The sequence below is a fragment of the Aotus nancymaae genome, unplaced genomic scaffold (genome assembly GCF_030222135.1).
Source record: "Aotus nancymaae isolate 86718 unplaced genomic scaffold, 86718_ANA_hifiasm-v0.15.2.pri h1tg000025l, whole genome shotgun sequence".
Taxonomy (NCBI): domain Eukaryota; kingdom Metazoa; phylum Chordata; class Mammalia; order Primates; family Aotidae; genus Aotus; species Aotus nancymaae.
The window spans coordinates 27479565-27502502 of record NW_026988438.1 but is presented as its reverse complement, the minus strand read 5'-3'; the positions used below and the strand labels follow the sequence as shown (position 1 = coordinate 27502502).

At 34.4% G+C, this 22938-nt stretch overlaps 2 protein-coding genes across 7 annotated transcripts in view; both read left to right on the top strand.

The window, feature by feature from the left end:
* The window catches only part of BBS9 (Bardet-Biedl syndrome 9), a 726661-nt gene that overhangs the window by 163045 nt on the left and 540678 nt on the right, over nucleotides 1-22938 (top strand). The window lies entirely within an intron of this gene.
* Nucleotides 5916-7727, top strand: LOC105723358 (GTP-binding protein SAR1b). Its single transcript, XM_012461305.2, has one exon. It carries the CDS (start codon nucleotides 6024-6026, stop codon nucleotides 6615-6617), a length of 594 nt encoding a protein of 197 aa, XP_012316728.1. The 5' UTR covers nucleotides 5916-6023; the 3' UTR covers nucleotides 6618-7727.

Sequence of the window (22938 nt, the reverse complement as noted above, 5' to 3'; positions counted from 1 at the left end):
ATAATTTATATATGGGGGATTCAGTTTTAGTAGGGTTGTAACCAACAGAAAATTGCTTGCTTTTCACTGGTTATGAAGGGTTTGCCTTTCACTAAGCACATACTTTATTGGCCCTTTTTTCCCGGAGATCATTCTCTTAGGTTAGTGACTTTGCGTTCATTTTTCTTAGAAAATACATGTGATTTAACTTTTTTTTTTTTCTCCTCACTTCAGATAGTGGACCCTTCTGATAACTGAAATTTTACTCTCTCTTGTTTTAAAGATAGAATTAGTTTATTTTTATGGGTTCCTGAGAATCCTGGGAAATATCTCTCTTTCCCAGACAAAAAAGTTTATATTTTCTTACTTACTTACTGTAGAACATAAAAGAGAAAAAGTGATTTGTCGGGGTGGGCAGTAACATAAGTTTATATGCTGCTAAGCTCTTTGCAGAAGAACTTTGAACTTTAGAACTTTGGTTGTACTTAGTCCTTTATTCTGTTAATTACTGTATGGCCTGTTTTTTAGAACTAGCATTGGAATGCAAATCTGAGTTATCACAAAAATAAAAAAAGAGAAATACCTCTATATCTCTATTTCCCAAAGGAAAAAGTTTATATTTTCTTAGTTGCTTACTGTAATATAAAAGGGAAAAGGGAAAAATATTTTTTTTTTTGATAACATAAGATTTATGTGTTCCTAAACTCTTTGTTAGAAGATCTTAGAACTTTGGGCTTCAGAACTTTGGGGAGACTTAGTCCTTTTTTCTGTTAAGTAGTGTATGACCTGTGTTTCAGAACAAGCTTTGGAGCACAAATCGGAGATATCAGAATAAAAAAAAGAGTGCAAATATATAACTTTTACTACATAGGCTAATGTTAGATGACTTAAAAATTAGAATCAAAAGGAAATGCAAGATTTTTATTGCTTGTTATGCACTAGCTTCATTTAATCATTAGACTCTTAATTTCTACAAAGAGCTACATTGGTAGCTTATTCAAAACTGTCTAAATCTTATCACATCAGGTTTAATATTTTTAAAACTTTGGTAAATTCTCGACATCTTAAGAAAAAATATTTAAGAGAGTGATGGTGCATTTTTACATTTCAAGAGAACAGTATTAATTGAAATTACTTAAAATTGGGTTGAAAAGTAAAATAGATGAATAATCATATCATTTAAGTGATAAATTTTTTTGGAACTCTAGCTTGAAACTTGTGAGTAAATTAAATCTCACCTGATAAAATAGGTCTTTAACTCTAGGTTATCTGATCAACTGAACCTGCCAGTTAACAGATTGTGGGGGTTCCCACGTATTCTAAAATGTGGAACTGTATTCAGTACTTTTCCTGCCTTTAGATAGAGAAAATCCACTGACTTTTGTTCACTAAAGTGCAGTTTACTATTTAAAATAAGTGTAAAATAAAAGGAGAGTTGCTACCTGCTTTATTGATGTGCTAAAAAAAAAGAGTAGATACCCATATAATGTTTTGTATGTATAATATTTAAGACTATAGAAGAAAACTGAACTAATTTAAGGTTAAAATGTTACTGTTTTGAGAGAGGAGAAAGGAAGAAACTGGTGAGGCAGGCAGTTAGGGTGGGTCCTCGCTTAAATTATTTCAAATAAAAGAACAGCCTGAAAAATCAAGCCATGGGCACAGATAAGGGAACTTGCACAGCGGGGGCTTGCCTAAGACATGCCCACAGCTGCACAGATAAGAAAGGGTACACAGGTGACTTGCCCAGACATGCCCACAATGGAAAATTCTGTCTCCTGACACGTGCAATAAGGGGCACAATGTAATATGGAGTAACTCAAGCTAAGGACCCACATACACACTAGGAGAATGGAGTAGAGCTACCAGAAATTCATACCTTATGCAAATAAGACACTCAGTCCTCCTTTGGTTTCTTATAAAAAGCCTTTGCATTCAACTGTAAAAATGGCAACCCTCTTTCAGGCCCTGTCTTCATGGCAGAGAGCTTTCTTCTTTTGCTTATTAAACTTTTGCTCCAACCTCACCCTTTTTGTGTCCACACTACTTAATTCTCTTGGTTGTGAGACAAAAAACTCTGAGTGATAGATACCTCACAATGAGAGACTGCTACATTGTGGTGCATTGGCAAGACTGTAACAGTTTCAATCAAGTAGAAGATGACAAAATGTTATTATGAGAATTCATTAATGTAGAATAATGTAACATAATGAACTATATTAATAATTAGCACTTACGTTCTAATCTTGAAACAACTTGGCTAGATAAAAACTATGCTTAGTGAAGACTTATTACTCTTTTTCCCCTTGTGTTTCATCAAAAAATTACTTTTTGTGTTCAAATGTTTTCAAACAAGAGTATTTTAGTATTTGTTGATAGTTAGCATGTATCTATTACGAAGATGTTTTATGAGCATACATATATTGGCTAATGAGTAACATGTTGTTTCCCAATAACACTGTTCTAGGAGTTGATATGATGATAATAGCAATTTGTATTATTATATACAAGGCAGTATTTATTCTGAATGCTGTGGACATACTAACATATTTAATTCTAAAACAGTTACTATTATTACTATTATTGTTATCCCCATTTTACAGATTATGCAACTGAGGCATAGAAGGATCAAAGAACATGCCCAAGTTCATAAGCAAACATGTAAGCAGCTAATTATAGTCTAAGTGGGTTGGTGTTACAATATAGAAAAGCAGAGTATGGTAGGGCCCTGCAGAATATTTGTCCACCATATTGCTGGAAGTCCCAATATTTTTTGCTTTTACTGAAAAACTCTGATACCTTTTCCTTCTCTAAGATAATTATTTCCCTTTCAGATTAGTGCTAGCCAATAGTCTATCTAATAAGACTTATATTATTTAGAGACGTTAGGGTAAACACCTGGAAAAACCAGAAAACAGAAGCCTGAAACCGAAGTTATTACTTTTGGAGTGTGGAACTGAGGGATGGAAGGGTCTGGATGAGTTTCTTAAATATTTTTTAGAAAGTCTCAGGCGTTCTAAAAATCAACTTGGGTCTTTGGAAAACTAATGATACTGCCAAGGCTGTTTCATTTAAATCTAAAATAGTTTAGATGCATTAGATTTAAACATAAATTGTTTGGAGTGAATAAAAAATGAAAGATAAATTGTTAAGGATTTTAAGGACAGTATTATGTAAAACTATTTCTTTTTTCTTTTTACTTAAAGGAAAAGTTATGGTTTGTAAATTAGAAATTACTAGTATTTCAGTAATCAAAATACACTGAAAAAATGGTACTGTTTGCTTTTGGATGCAACATTTCATATACTACTTTTTATCTTTCAGTTATATTTATTTCCATTTCTCTCATCTTCTTATTCCATCTTGTTACCTTCAAATTTTAAATAGGTAGTTACAATTCATATTAATTGAATGTTTAAAAGTTTTACTGGGGCCAGGCGTGGTTGCTCACACCTGTAATCCCAGCACTTTGGGAGGCCGACGTGGGAGGATCATGAGGTCAAAAGATCGAGACCATCCTGGCCAATATGGTGAAACCTCCTCTCTACTAAAAATACAAAAATTAACTGGGTGTGGTGGCGTGCACCTGTAGTTCCAGCTATTCGGGAGACTGAGGCAGGATAATCGCTTGAATGCAGGAGGCGGAGGTTGTAGTGAGCCAAGATCACACCACTGCACTCCTGGGTGACAGAGACTGTATCTCAAAAAAAAAAAAAAATTTCTTGGAAGGAAATTATCTGATTTGCAATGTCTGTAGTTCACATTTAGGAATGAATTTTGCAATAACTTCAAGCATTTAGGAATCTCAAAAGTCTGCTTCTTGCCTTTTGTAAAACTTTACTAATGATGGAGCAAGCAAATATATCTACTAAGGTCCTGTAGTTAGGTAAAGCCCTCCACTTTCCAAAACCTTAACTCTGTGCATACTGTGTGAATGCAGCATGGGACTGGTGTGTGAGTGAGTAAGCAGCTGGAACACAGTTTATATGGAGACAATATCCAGAGTACTTAACATTTAAGTCAAATACATGAAAAATTAAAACATAATCACATGGAGAATAATGGAGGGATGCATTAAAAAAGTTATCTGACTGCTTTTTCAAAATATCTTCAGGCTTCCAGATGGTAGGAAATGCTTTGTTCTTCCTTTCAACCCATCTGTTGTTCTTTAGTGTAACTGACATCACTGCAACTACTGCAGCCACTAAAGAATCATCATTAAAAAAGGCAAAATTTAGAACTTTTTACAGTTTTATGAAAGAAAACTAAGATTGCAGAAAGAGAAAAAAACTTTTTTGGTGTGTGTGGCATAGTGATATGATAGAAGTAATGCTCAGGCAGACCCACTCTAAGATTAGAACATTTTCTCAGTATTTGTGTTGGTATAGAAATTTTTTTATGATAGAATTAAACACAGGGATTTCTTTATGTATCGTTGAAATGAATTACTTTTTAAGTAAGGAATATAGTTATACATAGGTGATCCATTAAACCTGTATATTTGCTTTATGCCTTTTTGTCCAGTCTATTATATCTTTGCCAGAAATGGAAATGTGTATTGCTATTTTCTACTCAAAAATTACTTTAAAGAAAAAAGTATTAGTTATTTGTGCTAATTTCAGTTCAGTAAATATACCATTTTTGTAGTTAAAATTTAAAATACTGTGCAAAGCAAAATAAAGTTTTCTTTAAATAGTATGAAATATCATAAAATAATTTTTATTCATGCTTGCATCACAGCAGACCTTATAAATACTATTTGTTTCTGTCTTGATATTTTTATCAGATAGAATTTGTGTTTACTAGCATAGAATTTATAGTAAATTCTTTACTTTTAATCAGCAAAGTCACAGTCCTTATAGTACTTTTGGATCAATTATTTATCTTAACTCTTTTTTATTTCTTTATTCCTTAATTTCTTAGTGTCTAAAAACTGTTCTCTTAAGAAAAGTTAAAGTTTTGTTAAAATCGGAATAATTTTTGTCCAGGCTACTTTTGCCTATTTTTAAATGCTAAAATACTTAGTAAAGCAATAGTTATATGTTGCCTTTAGGAAGATTATTGTTACTTTTCTCATGTTATTTCCCCCAAATACATAGCTTTCTTTCAGCTTGTATATATTTCATGAAAATTCATGCCTATTTTGTATAATTTTTTTCAAGATTATATCACCTTTGAGTTCAGGAAATCCAGTTGGGTGTAGAAGTATATATTACTTTATATTCAGAATATTAAAGTGGATTAATGAACCTTGAGTTTTGGCAAATCTGATTCTTAAACCATTTAAACCTCCAAGTGATGCTCATATATCACTAGCCCAAAGAAGACCACACAGAATTTCATTAACCCATAAAAACCTAGTTAGTTCTATGAAGTTTGGTGTCCTAAAGATAAGCTAACTGAATAGCAGTGTTAGATGGAGTTTATTCAGTTAAGCCGTGTAGCGTGAAAACAAGGCCTTTGTCTTGCAATATGAGTTTTAATAGGTCTTGACTCCTAAAGTAAGTTTTTTCTGTGGCTGGGATTGGAGTTCTGTGTAGTTGTTAGGGCCATTCCAGTTTCAAGTCTTTGGGGAGAACTACCTTCTCTCCAGCTGATGTTTTCTCCAGGGAATTGGCATATAGAAAGACGTTTCCTCTTTCATATAGGGACCACCATTACTCAGTTTCTTCATGCTTGGCAGTGAGTTGGTTTTCAGTGAATATTGGTTGAGTGAATGAATGAATGAATGAATGGATTAATTAAAGAATGATCTGAAAACAAGTGACTCACGAAGAGTATTCAAAGTCATGCTGCTTCACAGCCTGAATACTTTGCCTGTGGAAAATTAAAAGAGCATTTAGTATGACTACTTAAAAATGTTTTTGACCACAAAGCATTTGTTGAAGGAGTTTCAAGACTATGGCCTAGGCCAGCCCGGAAGGGGCTGATGAGAACTGGGGCCATGGCAGCCATCGTGCTTTGGAGTTCGGTCTCCGAGTGTATGGCCAACGCCAAGCAGGGGATTGCGTTCTCTCCAGTTGCAGACCCTATCAGATTTGGATATGTCCTTCATATTTGATTGGATTTACAGTGGTTTCAGCAGTGTGCTACAGTTTTTAGGATTATATAAGAAGACTGGTAAATTGGTGTTTCTTGGATTGGATAATGCAGGAAAAACATTGCTACACATGCTAAAAGATGACAGATTTGGACAACACGTCCCAACATTACATCCCACTTCAGAAGAACTGACCATTGTCGGCATGATGTTTACAACTTTTGATCTGGGTGGACATGTTCAAGCTCGAAGAGTGTGGAAAAACTACCTTCCTGCTATCAATGGCATTGTATTTCTGATGGATTGTGCAGACCATGAAAGACTGTTAGAATCAAAAGAAGAACTTGATTCACTAATGACAGATGAAACCATTGCTAATGTGCCTATACTGATTCTTGGGAATAAGATCGACAGACCTGAAGCCATCAGTGAAGAGAGGTTACGAGAGATGTTTGGTTTATATGGTCAGACAACAGGAAAGGGGAGTGTATCTCTGAAAGAACTGAATGCCAGACCCTTAGACATTTTCATGTGTAGTGTGCTCAAAAGACAAGGTTACGGAGAAGGCTTCCGCTGGATGGCACAGTACATTGATTAACACAGACCCACCGTGGTTCCAGGTCTCAAAGTTCAGGCTTACTTAGAGATTTGATTGCTCAACATGCATAACTTGAATTCAATAGACTTTTGCTGGTTATAAAACATGTTTTTTAGATTATTAATATTATATCAACTTAATTGGAGTGAGAATTGAAAACTGATTTAAGTAAGTTTGAATATCACAATGTTAGCTTTCTAATTCCGTAAAAGTAATTGGTTTTTACAGTTTATAATCTGACATCACCCCAGCGCCATTTATAAAGAGCAACTTTCCAGCAGTACATTTGAAGCACTTTTTAACAACATGAAATTATAAACCATATTTAAAAGCTCATCGTGTTAAATTTTTTATGTACTTTTTGGAACTAGTTTTTAAATTTTAGATTATATGTCCACCTATCTTAAGTGTACAGTTAATAATTAGCTTATTCAATGATTGCATGATGCCTTACAGTTTTCAATAACATTTTTTCTTATGCAAACGTCATGCAATAAAACAAACTCTAATGTTTGGCATCCTTGTTGGGCAAATGTTTCATTTAAATGTGTCTTATCTAGTTAGTATACTCTGAAAATTTTAGTATTTAATATTAGACATATGAAGTGGTTGTTGAGAAAGGAGATTCCTTCAGAATATTTACATGGCATTTAAGCCTCTCAAGGCTTTTATATTTACCATGAGACGGTTGTGGTCAGTTGCATCTGATACCACGTATCTGTGAATCATGTGTATTTTTATTAGTGATGTGGCCACTACCATTGCTGATGGGGTCTGTGTCCTAGTCCCTGTGGGATTGGCCTTCTGAAGAAAAGCACATTTATGGTACACAAGGTTGATTCTCAGTTTGGTAGGCCCTATAGTTCCACCCCAGTTGTCTGATTCCGAAGTGCTCCAGTCTTATTGGTGCCCAATTGGGTAATTTGTGCCTCTTCCCCAAAAGTAATGACAGGCCCCAGTCTCTCCACATTTAGATGTACTCCCAGTCTCTTTACTTTTAACGGTACTCCTTGGGGCAAGCAACAAGTAGGATCTTGTGCGCAGTTTCATTGCAGAGACCTGCATATCTGAGGAATAAAACAGCTTGTTCTGCCAAAAAAAAACAACAAAAAACTATGGCCTAAAAGAAGGACTTTTAATTTTGTGGGAATTTGATGTTGGTAATATTATCTTCTCTTCTGTGGATAATGGGGATTTATTTGTGTAACTTTTTTTTTTTCTTTTAAGACAAGGCCTCCCTCTGTTGCACAGGCTGGAGTGCAGTGGTGTGATCATGGCTTACTGTAGCCTCTGCCACCCAGGCTCAAGCGATCCTCCCACGTTAGCCCCCAGGTAGCTGGGACCACAGGTGCGTGCCACCACACCTGGCTAATTTTGCATTTTTGGTAAAGACAGGATTTCACTATATTGGCCAGGCTAGTCTTAAACTCCTGAGCTCAAGCAATCCCCCTTCTGGGCTTCCCAAAGTGCTGGGATTACAGGTGTGAGCCACTGCCCCTCGCCTATTTGTGGAAAATTTATTTGTTTGTTTAGGTCAACCTTTTTACTAACTGTTTGTATTATGTCAGATGAATATCTCATGAAGAGTCTTAAATCCATATATAATTAAGGTGACAATTGCAATTTGAACTTATATGCATAATTAGTATTTACTATCTGATAAGTATGCCTATACTGTTACTTTAAATTATAGAAAGAAATTTCAGAAGAAATTATTGGCATTGACCTAATTTTATATCAACAGTCATGAGTTTAAGTGTCTTTATGTACAAAATTTCTCATACCACTTTCAAAAAAGCAGATTTGATTATCTTCTAATGGCCTGTGTCAAAATTTCATTTATATATTTTACCATGAAAATATTTTGTATTTTTATTAAACTTGAATACATGTATATCATCACTGGCCATATAAAATATGAAATTATGTGAAAGTGAAAATAGAAGGGGTTATAGCAAAGCAAAATTGGTATCAGAATTATACAGTATCCTGATGCTGTTTGGGATGAACTTCAGAATTTTAATAATGAGATAGACAAACAGATGACTCACAGACACAGAAGAAAGGATCTGTAATTGTCATAAGAGAGGAGATACATCAACACAGGTCAAAGTATGTATAGATTTCTACCTAGGAGGCCCTGAACACCTTCATACTTTTTTTTTTTTTTTAAAAATGAGACAGAGTCTCTCTCTGTTGCCCAGGCTGGAGTACAGTGGTGTGATCTTGACTCACTGCAACCTCCGTCTCCCGGGTTTGAGTGATTCTCCTGCCTCAGCCTCCTGAGTAACTGGGATTACAGGTGAGTGCCACCACGCCCAGCTAATTTTTGTATTTTTAGTAGAGATGAGGTTAGTCAGGTTGGTCTTGAACTCCTGACCTAGTGATCCACCCAGCTCAGCCTCCCAAAGTGCTGGGATTACAGGCATGAGCCACCATGCCTGGCCACACCTTCATACTTTATAATGCAGACTTGTATTGTTTCTATTGAAATACTGTTTCTGAAGGTCCACATGATGTCATCTAGGAAAAAGCGTCAGTACAGAAAATTTATAAAAAAACGAAGTATCAAAAATTTTTGCAATCTACCCATCTGACAAAGGGCTGATATCCAGAATCTACAAAGAACTAAAACAGATTTACAAGAAAAACACAACCCCATTCAAAAGTGGGCAAAGGATATGAACAGACACTTTACAAAAGAAGACATACATGAGGCCAACAAACATATGAAAAAATGCTCATCATCACTGGTCATTAGAGAAATGCAAATCAAAACTACATTGAGATACCATCTCACACCAGTTAGAATGGCGATCATTAAAAAATCTGGAGACAACAGATGCTGGAAAGGATATGGAGAAATAGGAACATTTTTACACTGTTGGTGGGAGTGTAAATTAGTTCAACCATTGTGGAAGACAATGTGATGATTCCTTAAGGACCTAGAAATAGAAATTCCATTTGACCCAGCAATCCCATTACTAGGTATATATTCCAAAGGTTTATAAATCGTTCTACTATAAGGACACATGCACACGAGTGTTCATTGCAGCACTGTTTACAATAGCAAAGATCTGGAACCAACCCAAATGCCCATCGATGATAGACTGGACAGGGAAAATGTGGCATATATACACCATGGAATACTATGCAGCCATAAAAAACGATGAGTTCGTGTCCTTTGTAGGGACATGGATGAACCTGGAAACCATCATTTTCAGCAAACTGACACAAGAACAGAAAATCAAACACCACATGTTCTCACTCATAGTTGGGTTTTGAACAATGAGAACATATGGACACAGGGAGGGGAGCATCACCCACTGGGGTCTGTTGGGGGGAACTAGAGGAGGGACAGTTAGGGGTGGGGAGTTGGGGAGAGATAGCATGGGGAGAAATGCCAGATATAGGTGATGGGGAGGAAGGCAGCAAATCACACTGCCATGTGTGTACCTATGCAACAATCTTGCATGTTCTTCCCATGTACCCCCAAACCTAAAATGCAATAAAACAACAACAACAACAACAACGAGGTATCTTTTGGGGCATATAAGACCAAATGCAATGTGTTATCTATTGTTTCTTTCCATTTCCCCTCTTCTGTATGTCTAAATAGGATTGTGTCTCATTTAGTCAATATATAGAACTTATGTCTATAGACTATTTACAAGACCCAATAGTCCAGTAAAATCATAGAGATTTCTATGATTCATGTGATTACTACAATTATTAATGAGTAATATGCTGTATTTCTCCAAAATATCTTTTTTGTTCTTCATTATATACCTCTTTATTTCATCACTTTCTTCTGAGAGACTTACTTCTTTTTCTTTGTGAAGAGATCTACATGAAATATAGGTTTTAGTGTGACTCCTAGAAGTATTTTTATGTTACTTCATTTCTCAGTGGATCACAAATTATAATATTTTTCTAATGTGGGGCATCTTAAAGACTTTTTCTTCGTTTCTCTCAGAGGAGCCTAGGAAGAACCTCTAAATTGATGGCATAGAAACATAGCATTGTGAATCTTAGTCTAATATACACTTTCTTGGAAGTCACTACAAATAATTTGTTTTATATTATATGATGCTGTTTAACTTTGATCTGCTCAATTAAAGCAATAAGACTAATTGTACATATTTTTCCATTTAGAAATGTTTACTTCTGTTAACAGCAGCAACACTCCCACCCCATATGCAAAACACACACACACACTCTCTCTCTCTCTCACACACACACACACTCACATGCACAACACTTCCATTTATCTATTATCTGTCTATCTGTCTGTCTGTCTATCCATCCATCCATCCATCCATCTGAGTATGTATGTATGTACATACCTTTCTTCCCTGGAGTGTGAGTGGCTTGCAGGAGAGGGCAGGGAGAAGGCGTCTTGGTTGGAAGCTCCGGTTAATTTAAGACAGTGGGCATCATTAATAGGCAGCATTTGCTGTCTCTCTTTTGGTAATGTTGCTGACCCTTTTAGCTGCTGGATACCCAAGCTTTAAGAGGCAATCTTTAATGTGATATCTTAAAGTAATGTTCTTACTAAATAAATCACTTTTAGAAGCTTTTATGCAATCATAGTCATGCCTGTATATTAAAAACTCTAAGCATGATACACATTAAAAGCAAATTTAAATTCATGGAACCAAATTTGATTTTCTGGGTAATGATGAATTCATCTAGAAATTCAAATGGTTGCTTTTAGTGTTCATCTATGTAAACTGACACAATAAAAATGTAAGTTATGCTATGATATTCCGTGCTTCATTGCAAGTGGTTTTTTTGATAATAAATTTATTTTGCTGAATGCTTTTTCAAATAGTCCCTTCTTTACTAAGTAAATTTGCTCTAGATGGAAGTAACTTAATAGGTTTACTGTTAGAATGAGACTAGTACTTATTTAGACATTTTATTTAGGAGCTTTTTCTTCAGTTAGTACCCATTCAATTAGAATGGGCATATTGAACATTTAAAATATGGTTGTAGACTAAAGGATATACAGAGACATTACATGATTTCACTGATTTCTACCATTAAGGCAAGTATATTACTCTACCTATTCATAACATTAGAGAAAGAGAGATATTATATGCCATTGATGTTTAAGAGTAAAATTCTTAAACCATACTAGAGAATTTCCTGATATTTTCCTCCTGTGCCATTTTCTTAATGCTATTTATACACAACTTTTGGTACTTAATTTTAAATTTGAAATGAGAAATTACTGAATAGTACTTTAAAAATTAAACTTCAAATACTATAGACTATGTAGTTAAAATTTTAATTATTTGAAAAAGCAGTAAAGTAGGCAAAATTAAGACTTTTTAAAGAAATCAGAATTTTTTGTGATGCTTAAATTTTGAACTTTAGTTCTTTTTTTCACTCCTAATTCATCCCGTTTCCCCTCATCTTTTTAAATTTCTGCAGAACTTTTTCTACTTTGCAGGTAAGTTAAAAATAGTAATCTATTATTATTTTAGATTGTGGAATTAAAAAAAACCACAGTCCCAGGTTATATTGGAATAAAACAACTTTCCAATTTATAAAACACTGATGTTAAAGTAAAGATGAGAAAACAAGATATGGTTATGGTAGGCAGATAAATCAAGAAAAATTTATATATATCACATTGTAATGTAATTACTATACTGACATCTGTTTGATCCAGACTGTTAACAAAATAGTCCAGAAAATACTGTAATTGGAATTTTTGGTCATCAGTGAAATTTTTTTAAGTTACAAATTGGCACTAACTCTTTATTTGCAAAGAAAATATAATAAACTTCTTGTACCAAAAAGAGATTTTTTTTTTGCATAAAAATAAAAGGTGGAATATATAACATGCATGAGGATATCCCAAACATTCCACATAACTTGAGTAAGAAAAATCCCAACAATTAGCAAACTCATTTTTCAATGGCCTATTAATCACAGAAGAATTAACCATATAAAAATTAAATCTACTAAGATACTAGATATACATTTTAATTCATCCAAAAAGATTCAACACACTTTACAATGGATAGAGAAAGATTTTAACTAGCTTAAAAAACCCAAAATACACTACTTAAACTGATGTACTATTGATTAAGAAGTATCTCTAGAATTCTCTATTAGTGACTCCTGATAGTTATTTTCTGAACAGATCTTGGAATTAGTTAGTACTTTTAAGTTATAGAAAATATCATATAGCATATGTATAAAATAATAAGAATTTAATTTATGACATTTGATCATATTTTGATAAAATTTGATGGATAGTGTAAACAATCTTGACACCCAATTACTTTAACACCATTATTTTATATTCACAAATTGAGTTATTTGGCAATGATAACTTCATTTGGGTTTGTAATTTGGAAGTTCTTTTAAGTCAAGGAATAATCACTTGCTTTATTGAGATTGTTGTAACCTAAAGAGCAATACGGAACTCCTAGTTAAATGAGACCTCTGACCCAAACTTGGCAGTTCTCTCAGCTAGCCAGGGAAAACACTTGCAGGTTCATTACTTTCTTCTGTCATCTGAGATTCTACCCCATTTTTCTCTTCCACTGACTAACCTTTGACTTCTCAGACCTGTGTTTCTTTCCAACAGAGGCAAATAAACACTCTTGGTATGTGAAGATTAAAGGCCTATGGCCCCTGTAGGTGCCCTGAAGCAAATTTGTTCAGAATTAATTTGGCACCTCCAATTGTGGTTTGTTTAGGATAGGAAACCAGATAGAATTCAATATTGTATCTTGAATCTTAGGGCCCAGTACTTTTGTTACAAACAACAAAAAGAAAAGGTTTAGGTGCCAGTAACATTTACTCTTCAAAGGAAAGTTTTTGTCTTTCTGTGCCTGGTTATCTTCAAAAGTTACAGAGTATAAAAGAAAATTTCAGTGGAAATATATTTCTCTCTGATATAGAAAAGAGCTTTAAAAGAGTTGTTGTTGACATGAAAGGGAAAACATTCTGATTTTCTGGGATGTAAGCCTTAGAAAACAAGCCAGCGTTAAAGAACATGAAAAATGAATAACTTATGAATCCAGGAGATGACCTGTTGTGAATTATTTCAGAATTTAGTGGATATCTCAGATGGTTGATTTTTCTCTACTTGTTTGTTCCTATGAACTTACCTTCCTGAGTAGGCATCAGATTTGTTTCAGAGTGAAAGTCTATTTAATGAATACCACTGGTCTAAATACATAAAACCATAAACCATTGCTATGGAACATACAGTGTGGTATGTTCTCTGAAGAACAAAGTAAGTTTCTGTATGACTAAAGAATATAAGGAAGCATTTCTCTAAGAAATTGTGATTATTGATCAGTCTTTTGCAGTGGATGACTTGGTTTATAGATTTTGGAATCTAAAACTAGTAGATGTGTTTTGTACTTCTGGCATCATATACTTATATCTGGAAGCAGTAGAAGAATCAAGAAGCAGAGAAGCAAGAAGGAATAAAATCTTTTTTAGGTACTTACTTGCCACCTTTTTTTGTGGATTGGGCAACAAAAGATGTATCTCACAATATTACCAGTGCAGTAGCCTCCTGGAAGTTAGTTGATTATATTCCATGTAGTAACAGAAAAAGCCAAAAGCAGGCATTTGATAATAGTTCTGAGGTAGGCTGGTAAATAGTATATTTAGAATCACGAAAGAATGCTTCTCTTTAAAAATTGAGCATAGGGCAGATTTAACTTTGTTAAACACAAATGCCATCATCTTACTGGAAACTTCTTGGATGATAATAGTACCTTACAAATAGTTATCAAAGACAGTTTTTCTGTTCTCTCTGGTTTTACCATAGTGAACCTTTCCAAATTTCATTGGGTAGAAATTTTATTACTGCCTTTTCTTTTTTAGGAGAGATATGCTCAGCTCTCTTATTTGTTGGTAAATCTAGACTTTGAATTGTTAATTTGAGAATAAATAGAAGAGAAAGGAGAGATTGGAGCTATAGATGCATCTTAGTTCAGTAATGTCATGGTTCAGGAATATTTTTTATTTTTTTAAGTTTTTTTATTTGCCAGGTTCAACATTGACACATAGGAATATTTTTAAAAGCTGTATTTTTAGTGTTGGGATATTATAAAGGTTAAAGCAGAAGACTTAGACCATGACTGATTAACTTACTCATTAGCTCTGGGACCATGGGTAAGCTATTTAAATTCTCTGTGCCTCAGTGCCTCTCCCCTTTTCTGTAAAATGGGTTTAGTAACAGTTTCTGTCTCGTGGGGTTATTTTGGGGATTGAATAAGTTAATCTTTTATTAGAGTGCCTGGCACATGGCATTATATATGTTGTAGCCAACATTACTATTAATTTTGGTACATTTACCAATTTGCCCACTTTTAACAATTATTTTACTTAGAGAACCTATAAATATAGTTATTGAATTAAATCCCTTGGAGAATCATAGTTGTCTCTGAATGATAGTTCTCTTAAAAGCCTGGGCCTGGCCAGGTATGGTGGCTCATGCCTGTAATCCCAGCACTTTGGAAGGCCAAGGTGGGTGGATCATCCCAGGTTGGGAGTTCAAGACCAGCCTGACCAACATGGAGAAACCCCATCTTTACTAAAAATACAAAATTAGCTGGCCGTGGTGGCACGTGCCTGTAATCCCAGCTACTTGGGAGGCTGATGAGGGAGAATCGCTTGAACCTGAGAGGTGGTAGTTATGGTGAGCTGAGATCATGCCATTGCACTACAGCCTGGGCAACAGGAGTGAAACTCCATCTCCCCACCGCCCCCCCCCCCCGCAAAAAAAAAAATATAAAGAAAGAAAGAAAGACAGACTGGGCCCAAGATAGCAAAGCTAGGCAAAGAGTAAGGTATTTCCTGGTGAATATTATGTAATGGATAACTTAGCAACATCATTTAGTGCCCATGTGTGCAGAGTTCTGTTTTAGCTTCCCTTGTTTGCTGGATTGCATCAAGTTCAAACAGTTCAAATCAGAAGGAGCTGGAAATGGTGTTACTTAGAGGGATTTGATTCAGGAAGGCATCTGGTTATGGCCTCTAAGATCAAGGACTTGAACTGTAGTCCACATGGAGGCAAGGGTGAACTGCTGGTACCTTGATGCAGTATAAAAGAACAAGTCATGCTTTTCTTTTTCTATCAATTGGATCAGTACTGCAGCCAACCTGGGAGAAAATATTTTGGTTCATGGTTAAAATAGCAGTCAGCAGTCTTTTATTGTCGATAACTGTTTTTCACTTAGAGAAAATTTGGAAGATGGTTATCTGTTTAGTGCTGCCAAATATATTGTTATTACGCAGGCCCTTCGGGCAGCAGCTGCAGTTGTTTTCCAAAGGACATGCAACCAATTTAGCTATCATGCTTCAGTATTGCTGGCTGTATTTGGTCTTTTTATTCACAATTGCATGCATACTGAGACTTTCAGTCATAATATTAAAATTGAAGGATGGGTACTGTATTTTGATGGTCTATTTTCTCTTTCATCTGTTCTCATTTTTAGTCTTCAAATTACTCATTGTTTTTGAACATTTCTGATCACAAATATATATTCAATTTCTGTCTCATGTATCATTTTTTAGGGAGTCAGGGAAGTTGTATATGATGTGCTGAAACTATTTCTTTTGACTTGACCCAATTAGAATTTTCTTTAGCCCTGAGCCAGCTAAAATAAAATTGAGCTAATTTATGCCACTGGTTTTTTCCAGTAATGTTAAAGTGGAGCAGAACTACTTATTATGATAATGTTCTCTTCCAAAATGTACAGATGCTTATTTACATTGACAGATAAATTATACTTACTGGTTGCATCTTAATTTTGTAGTAGGCAAACTAGAGTATTTAAAAAGGCATAGTTTGCTTTTAGACATGGTTTTCTAGTGTGAAACTTGGTCTATTAAATAGCAGTCAGAATTAAAAGCTGGAGTGGGATAGATATATTTGCTCCTTTATTAGTCATGTGGTGGTCAATTTCATATCATACCTGTGAAGTAAATAGTATTATAATTTAATGATATTAATCAATGTTAATATTATAATTTAATAATAATAAGTTAGTAATTTAGTATTTACTAAATATTAAATTTATAATACTAGTTTAATATTTATTAAGCCTATACTTTGTATCAGGCACTGGGGTAAGCCCTTATTAACAATTCACACTGGCTGGGCATGATGGCTCACTCCTGTAATCCCAGCACTTTGGTAGGCTGATGCTGGTGGATCAGAAGGTCAGGAGATCAAGACCATCCTGGCCAACATGGTGAAACCCCGTCCATACTAAAATACAAAAAAGTTGCCAGGCACGGTGGCATGTGCCTGTAGTCCCACCTACTCAGGAGGCTGAGTTAGCAGAATCGCTTGAACCTGGGAGGTGGATGTTGCAGTGAGCCCAGATCGTGCCACTGCCCTCCAGCATGGTAACAGAGTGAGATTCCGTCTAAAAAAATAATAGTAATTCACACCAAACAATAATTTTTGAAACAGATACTACTATTATTATTTTTTTTAATTTTACAGAAGAGATAAGAGAGGCTTAGAAATGTTAGCAAACCCTTACAATGCCAGTTTTGGAGCAGGGATTCAATTCTATTTGTTTTTGACTTTAGTGTTGGAGTTCTTATTCTCTATTCTGTTTTTACCACCTTCCATGCTATAAATTGGCAAGCAGAGTCTTGGCAGCAAATAGATGTTCACTCAAATGGGGTAATTGAAAGAGTAGAAATGAACAAAGAGACACTAACAAGGAATAGTGAAGCATGTTGGCACTAACCACTATGGGAACTATTACCATTCTTATATCTGAAAGGGCCAGAGAAGGGATTCGTTATTGGATCTTGCAGAAAAGAGCAGCATAGCTATAAGACGGCCATCTAATAGGAGCTGTTGCCTTAGACTGATGGATACAACCAACCCCGGAGACTCAGCAGGGAGGGAATAGAGGAAATAAATATTCTGATCCCACTTTCCTCCCTCTCTCCAGTCTCTTGCCAGTGATTCTCATTGGCCAAACTCAACTGGAAGCCAGAGGGAAAGGGATCCTTGGATGCAGTGGTCAGCTTCTGGCACAGAGCAGATTCGAAACAGATGGGAAGTTTGCAGGGCAAACAGAAAATATCCAGTTCACAAATGCTGTACTGAGAAAATACGTTCTCAATGTCAAAGCATTGGTGAGCCAGGATTTTCTATTTCTGTCTCTAATTATTTCAACCATTTCTTTTTTATTTTGATTTTTGTTTTGTCTTCTTAATTATGGTAGAGGGAATGTAGACCAAGACTCTTTCTTTGCAGTTGCCAGGGTTATAATTAGGATTTTGGAAAAACTAACTTTGGATATGCCTCTCCTTGTTTTTTTTTTTTTCTATAAAATAAGAATAGCCATATCAATACTATCCCTGTACTATGTAAGTATAAGAAGGATTCATGAAATAGTAATCAACTTTGGACACTTAATAACCTTTAGATATATTCATATTTTGATCTTTCTCCTTAATGTTCTTCCTTCTAAATCTTCAAGCTGCTATCTGAGATTATTTTTCCCTCTGCCTGAAAAAATATCCTTTACTATTAAGTAAATCTGTCAGGTTTTCTTTGTCTGAAGGCATTTAAAAAAAATCTTCTGTTCAGTTTTGAAGGATATTTTTGCTGGGTATAGAATTTTAGATTAGTAGTTATTTTCTTTCAGCCCTTTGAATATAGCAATCCATTGGTCCATCTGGCTTCTGTAGATATTATTGAGAAGTTAGCTATGTTATTATAATTATTATGTCTTTGAAATTACCTGTCCTTTTCTGGCTACTATATTGACTTTTATTTTTGTGGGTTTAATATATATGTGTGTGTGTGTGTGTGTGTGTGTGTGTATATGTGTGCGTGTGTAAATATATATGTATATAAATGGATTAAGTGAGATATTTTAATACAGGCATGAAATGCATGTTAAAATCAGGATAACTTGGATATCTACATCAGGGTAAATGGGGTATCCATCACCTCTAACATTTATCCATTGTGTTACAAACAATACAAGTATATGCTTAGTTATTTTTAAATGTATAATTAGTTTTGAATATATTCAGCCTGGTATGCCAGCAAATACAAGTCTTAATCATTCTTTCTATTTTTTTAAATACCTGTTAACCATCCCCATTTCCTTCCAGCCCCTGAATACCATTCCCAGCCTCTGGTAACCATCTTTTTGCTCTCGTTGAGTTCAATTATTTTAATTTTTAGCTCCCACAAATAAGTGAGAACATGTAAACTTTGTCTTTCTGTGCTTTGCTTATTTCACTTAACATAATGACCTGCAGTTCTATCCATGTTGTTGCAAATGGCAGGATCTCCATTAATTTTTTTAAGGCCAAATAATAATATCTGATTATGTATTTGTACCACATTTTCTTTATCTGTTTTTTTGTCGATGGACACTCTTAGTTTGATTCCAGATCTTGGCTATTGTGAATAGTGCTGCAATAAACATGGGGGTGGAGAGATCTCTTCAATCTACTGATTTCCTTTCTTTTGGGTATATAACAGGGAGTAGGATTGCTAGAGCATATGATAGCTCTATTTTTGGTTTTTTGAGGAACTTCTAAACTGCTCTTCATAGTGGTTGTACTAGTTTATATTTCCACCAACAATGTATGATGGTTCCCTTTTCTCTATATTCTCATCAGCATTTGTTATTGCTTGACTTTTAGATAAAAGTCATTTTATCTGAGGTGAGATTATATCTCGTAATTTTGATTTGCATTTCTCTGATGATCAGTGATGTTGATCACCTTCTCATATGCTTGTTTGCCATTTGTATGTCTTCTTTTGAGAAATTTCTATTCAGATTTTTTGCCCATTTTTAATTGTAATACTAGATTTTTTTTCCTATAGAGTTGTTTGAGCGCCTTGTAAATTCTGGTTTTAACACCTTGTCAGAGGATAGTTTGCTCATATTTTCTCCCACTGGGTTGCCTTTTCACTTGGTTGATTGTTTCCTTCACCATACAGAAGCTTTTTAACTTGATGTAATCCGATTTGTCTATTTCTGCTTTGGTTGCCTGTGTTTGTGGGGTATTACTCAAGAAATCTTTGACCAGTCTAATAACCTGAAGAGTTCCCCCAGCGTTTTCTTATGGTAGTTTCATAGTTTGAGATATAATATTTCAGTTTTTAATCCCTTTTGATTTGATTTTTGTATACAGTGAGAGATAGGGGTCTAGTTTCATTTTTTGCATATGGATTTCTAGTTTTCTCAGCATTATTTATTGAAGAAACTTCCATTTCCTTAATGTATGTTCTTGACACCTTTGTCAAAAATTAGTTCACTGTAGATGTATGGATTTTTTCTGGGTTCTCTTTTCTGTTCCGTTGGTCTATGTGTCTGTTTTTATGCCAGTACCATTGCTGTTTTAGTTACTGTAGCTCTGTAGTATAATTTGAAGTCAGGTAATATGATTCCTCCAGTTTTGTTCTTCTTACTCAGGATAGCTTTGGCTATTCTGTTGTTTTTTGTGGTTCCATATAAATTGTAGGATTTTTTTTTCTATTTCTGTGAATAATGTCATTGGTATTTTGGTAGGAATATCATTGAATGTATAGATTGCTTTGGGTAGTATGGACATTTTAATAGTATTGTTTCTTCCAATCCATGAACATGGAATATTTTTCCATTTTTTTAATTCTCTTAAATTTCTTGCATCAATGTTTTATAGTTTTCATAGCTCTTTCACTTCTTTGGTTATTTCCTAGGTATTTAATCTTCTTCATAGCTATTGTAAATGGGATAACTTTCTTGAATTATTTTTCAGATTGTTCACTGTTGGTGTACAGAAATGCTACTGATTTTTGTATGTTGATTTTGTATTCTGCACCTTTACTGGATTTGTTTTTCAGTTCTCAGTTTTTTGCTGGAGTCTTCAGGTTTTTCTAGAAATAAGATCCTATTGTCTGCCAATAAGGATAATTTGACTTTGTCCTTTCCAATTTGAATGCCCTTTATTCTTTTCTCTTGTCCAATTGATCTAGATAGGACTTTCAATACTTTGTTGAGTAACAGTGGTGAAAGTGGGCATCCTTGTCATGTTCCAGATCATTGAGAAAAGTCATTTTTTTTCCCATTCAGTATGAAACTAGCTATGGGTCTGTCATATATGGCTTTTATTGTGTTGAGGTATGTTCTTTCTATACCCAGTTTTTTGAGGATTTTTATCATGAGAGGATGTTGAATTTTCTCAAATGCTTTTTTAGTATCAATTGAAATGATCACATGGGTTTTGTCCTTCATTCTGTTGATTTGATGTATCATATTGATTGCTTTGCATATGTTGAACCATCCTTGCATCCATAGGTTAAATCCCACCTGGTCCTAAGGAATGATCTTTTTAATGTGTTTTTGGATTCAGTTTGCTAATATTTTGTTGAGAACTTTTACATCAATATTTATCAAAAATACTAGCCTTCAGTGCTCTTTTTTGATGCACCTTTGTTGGTTTTGGTATCAGATTAATACTGGACTTGTAGAAAGAGTTTGGAAATATTCCTTCCTCCTCTATTTTTCCAAATAGTTTGAGTAGGATTGTTATTACTCCCTTAAATATTTGGTAGAATCAGCAATAAAGTCATTGTGTTTCAGGCATTTCTTTATTAGGAAACTTTTTATTACAGCTTTCATCTTGTTAATTGATATTGGTCTGTTTAGGTTTTGGATTTCTTCATGGTTCAATCTCGATAGGTTGTATGTGTCTAGGAATTTATTCATTTCTTCTAGATTTTCTATTTATTGGCATATGTTGGTCATAGTAGCCTCTAATTATTTTAATTTATTTATCATTGGTTGTAATGTCTCCCTTTTTTTAATCTTATTTTATTTATTTGGGTCTTCTGTCTTTTTTTCCTACTCTGGCTTACGAGTTTGACAGTTTTATTTATCTTTTCAAAAAACCAACTTTTCATTTAGCTAATCTTTTGTACTGTATTCTTCATTTTAATGTCATTTATTTTTGCTGTGATGTTTATTATCTCCTTTCTTGTAATAATTTTGGGTTTGGTTTGCTCTTGCTTTTATACTTCTTTAAAATGCATTGTGAGGTTGTTTATTTGATATTTTTCTACTTTTTTGATGTAGGCACTTACAGTAACAAAATTCCCTCTTGTTCCATTTTTGCTGTATCTCTTAGATTTTGGTATGTTGTGTTTTCATTATCTCATTTGGTTCAAGAACTTTTCAGTTTCCTTCTTAATTTCTTCATTGACTCACTCTTCATTCAGGAGCATATTGTTTAATTTCCATGTGTTTGTATACTTTACAAAATATCTCTTTTTGTTGATTTCTAGTTTTATTCCATTGTGGTCAGAGAATATGCCTGATATTATTTCAATTTTTTGGAATGTTTTGAGGCTTGTTTTGTGATCTAGTATATAGTATATCTTTGAGAATGATGTATGTGCTGAGGAAAAGATTGTATGTTCTACAGCCTTTGAATGAAATATTCTGTAAACATCTATTATACCCATTTGGTGTATAGTGTAGATTAAGTCTGATGTTTTTTTGTTGATTTTCTGTTTGGAAGGTCTGTCCAGTGCTGAAAGCGGTTTGTTGAAGTCTCCAGCTATTAATATATTGGGCCTATATCTCCCTTTAACTCTAATAATATTGGCTTTATGTATCTGGGTGCTCCAGTGTTGTGCATATATATTTACAACTGTTATATTGTCTTACTGAATTGACCTCTTTATTATTATATATTGACTTTATTTGTCTCTTATCATAGTTTTTGTCTTGAAATCTATTTTGTCTGATATAAGTGTAGCTACTCCTGCTGTATTTTGGTTTCTGTTGGCATAGAATATCTTTTTCCACCCCTTTATTTTCAGCCTGTGTATGTCTTTACAGATGAAATGTGTTTGTTGTAGGCAGCAGATCATTGAATTCTACCTTTTTTTTTTAAAAAAAAAAATCTGGTCAGCCACTCTTTGTCTTTGGATTTGAGAGTTTTGTCCATTTACATTCAGTGTTATCTGGCTACTTTCAAGGTTTTTCTCTTTGATTTTCAGCAGTTTTACTCTGATAGGTTTAAAATTATGAATTCATTCAGAACTTACTTCTTTCTAAAGCAATTGTTTTAAGAGAATCAAAGAGGTAGGATTATTATTATTATTATTATTTTGTAAGACAGGGTTTTACTCTGTCACCCAGGCTGGAGTGCAGTGGTGTGACCTCAGGTCACTGCAGCCATGACCTTCCATGCTTAGGTGATCCTCCCACCTCTGCCTCCCAAGTATCTGGGACTACAATGTGTGCCACCACGCCAGGCTAATTTTTGTATTTCATGTTGAGATGGTGTTTCATCATGT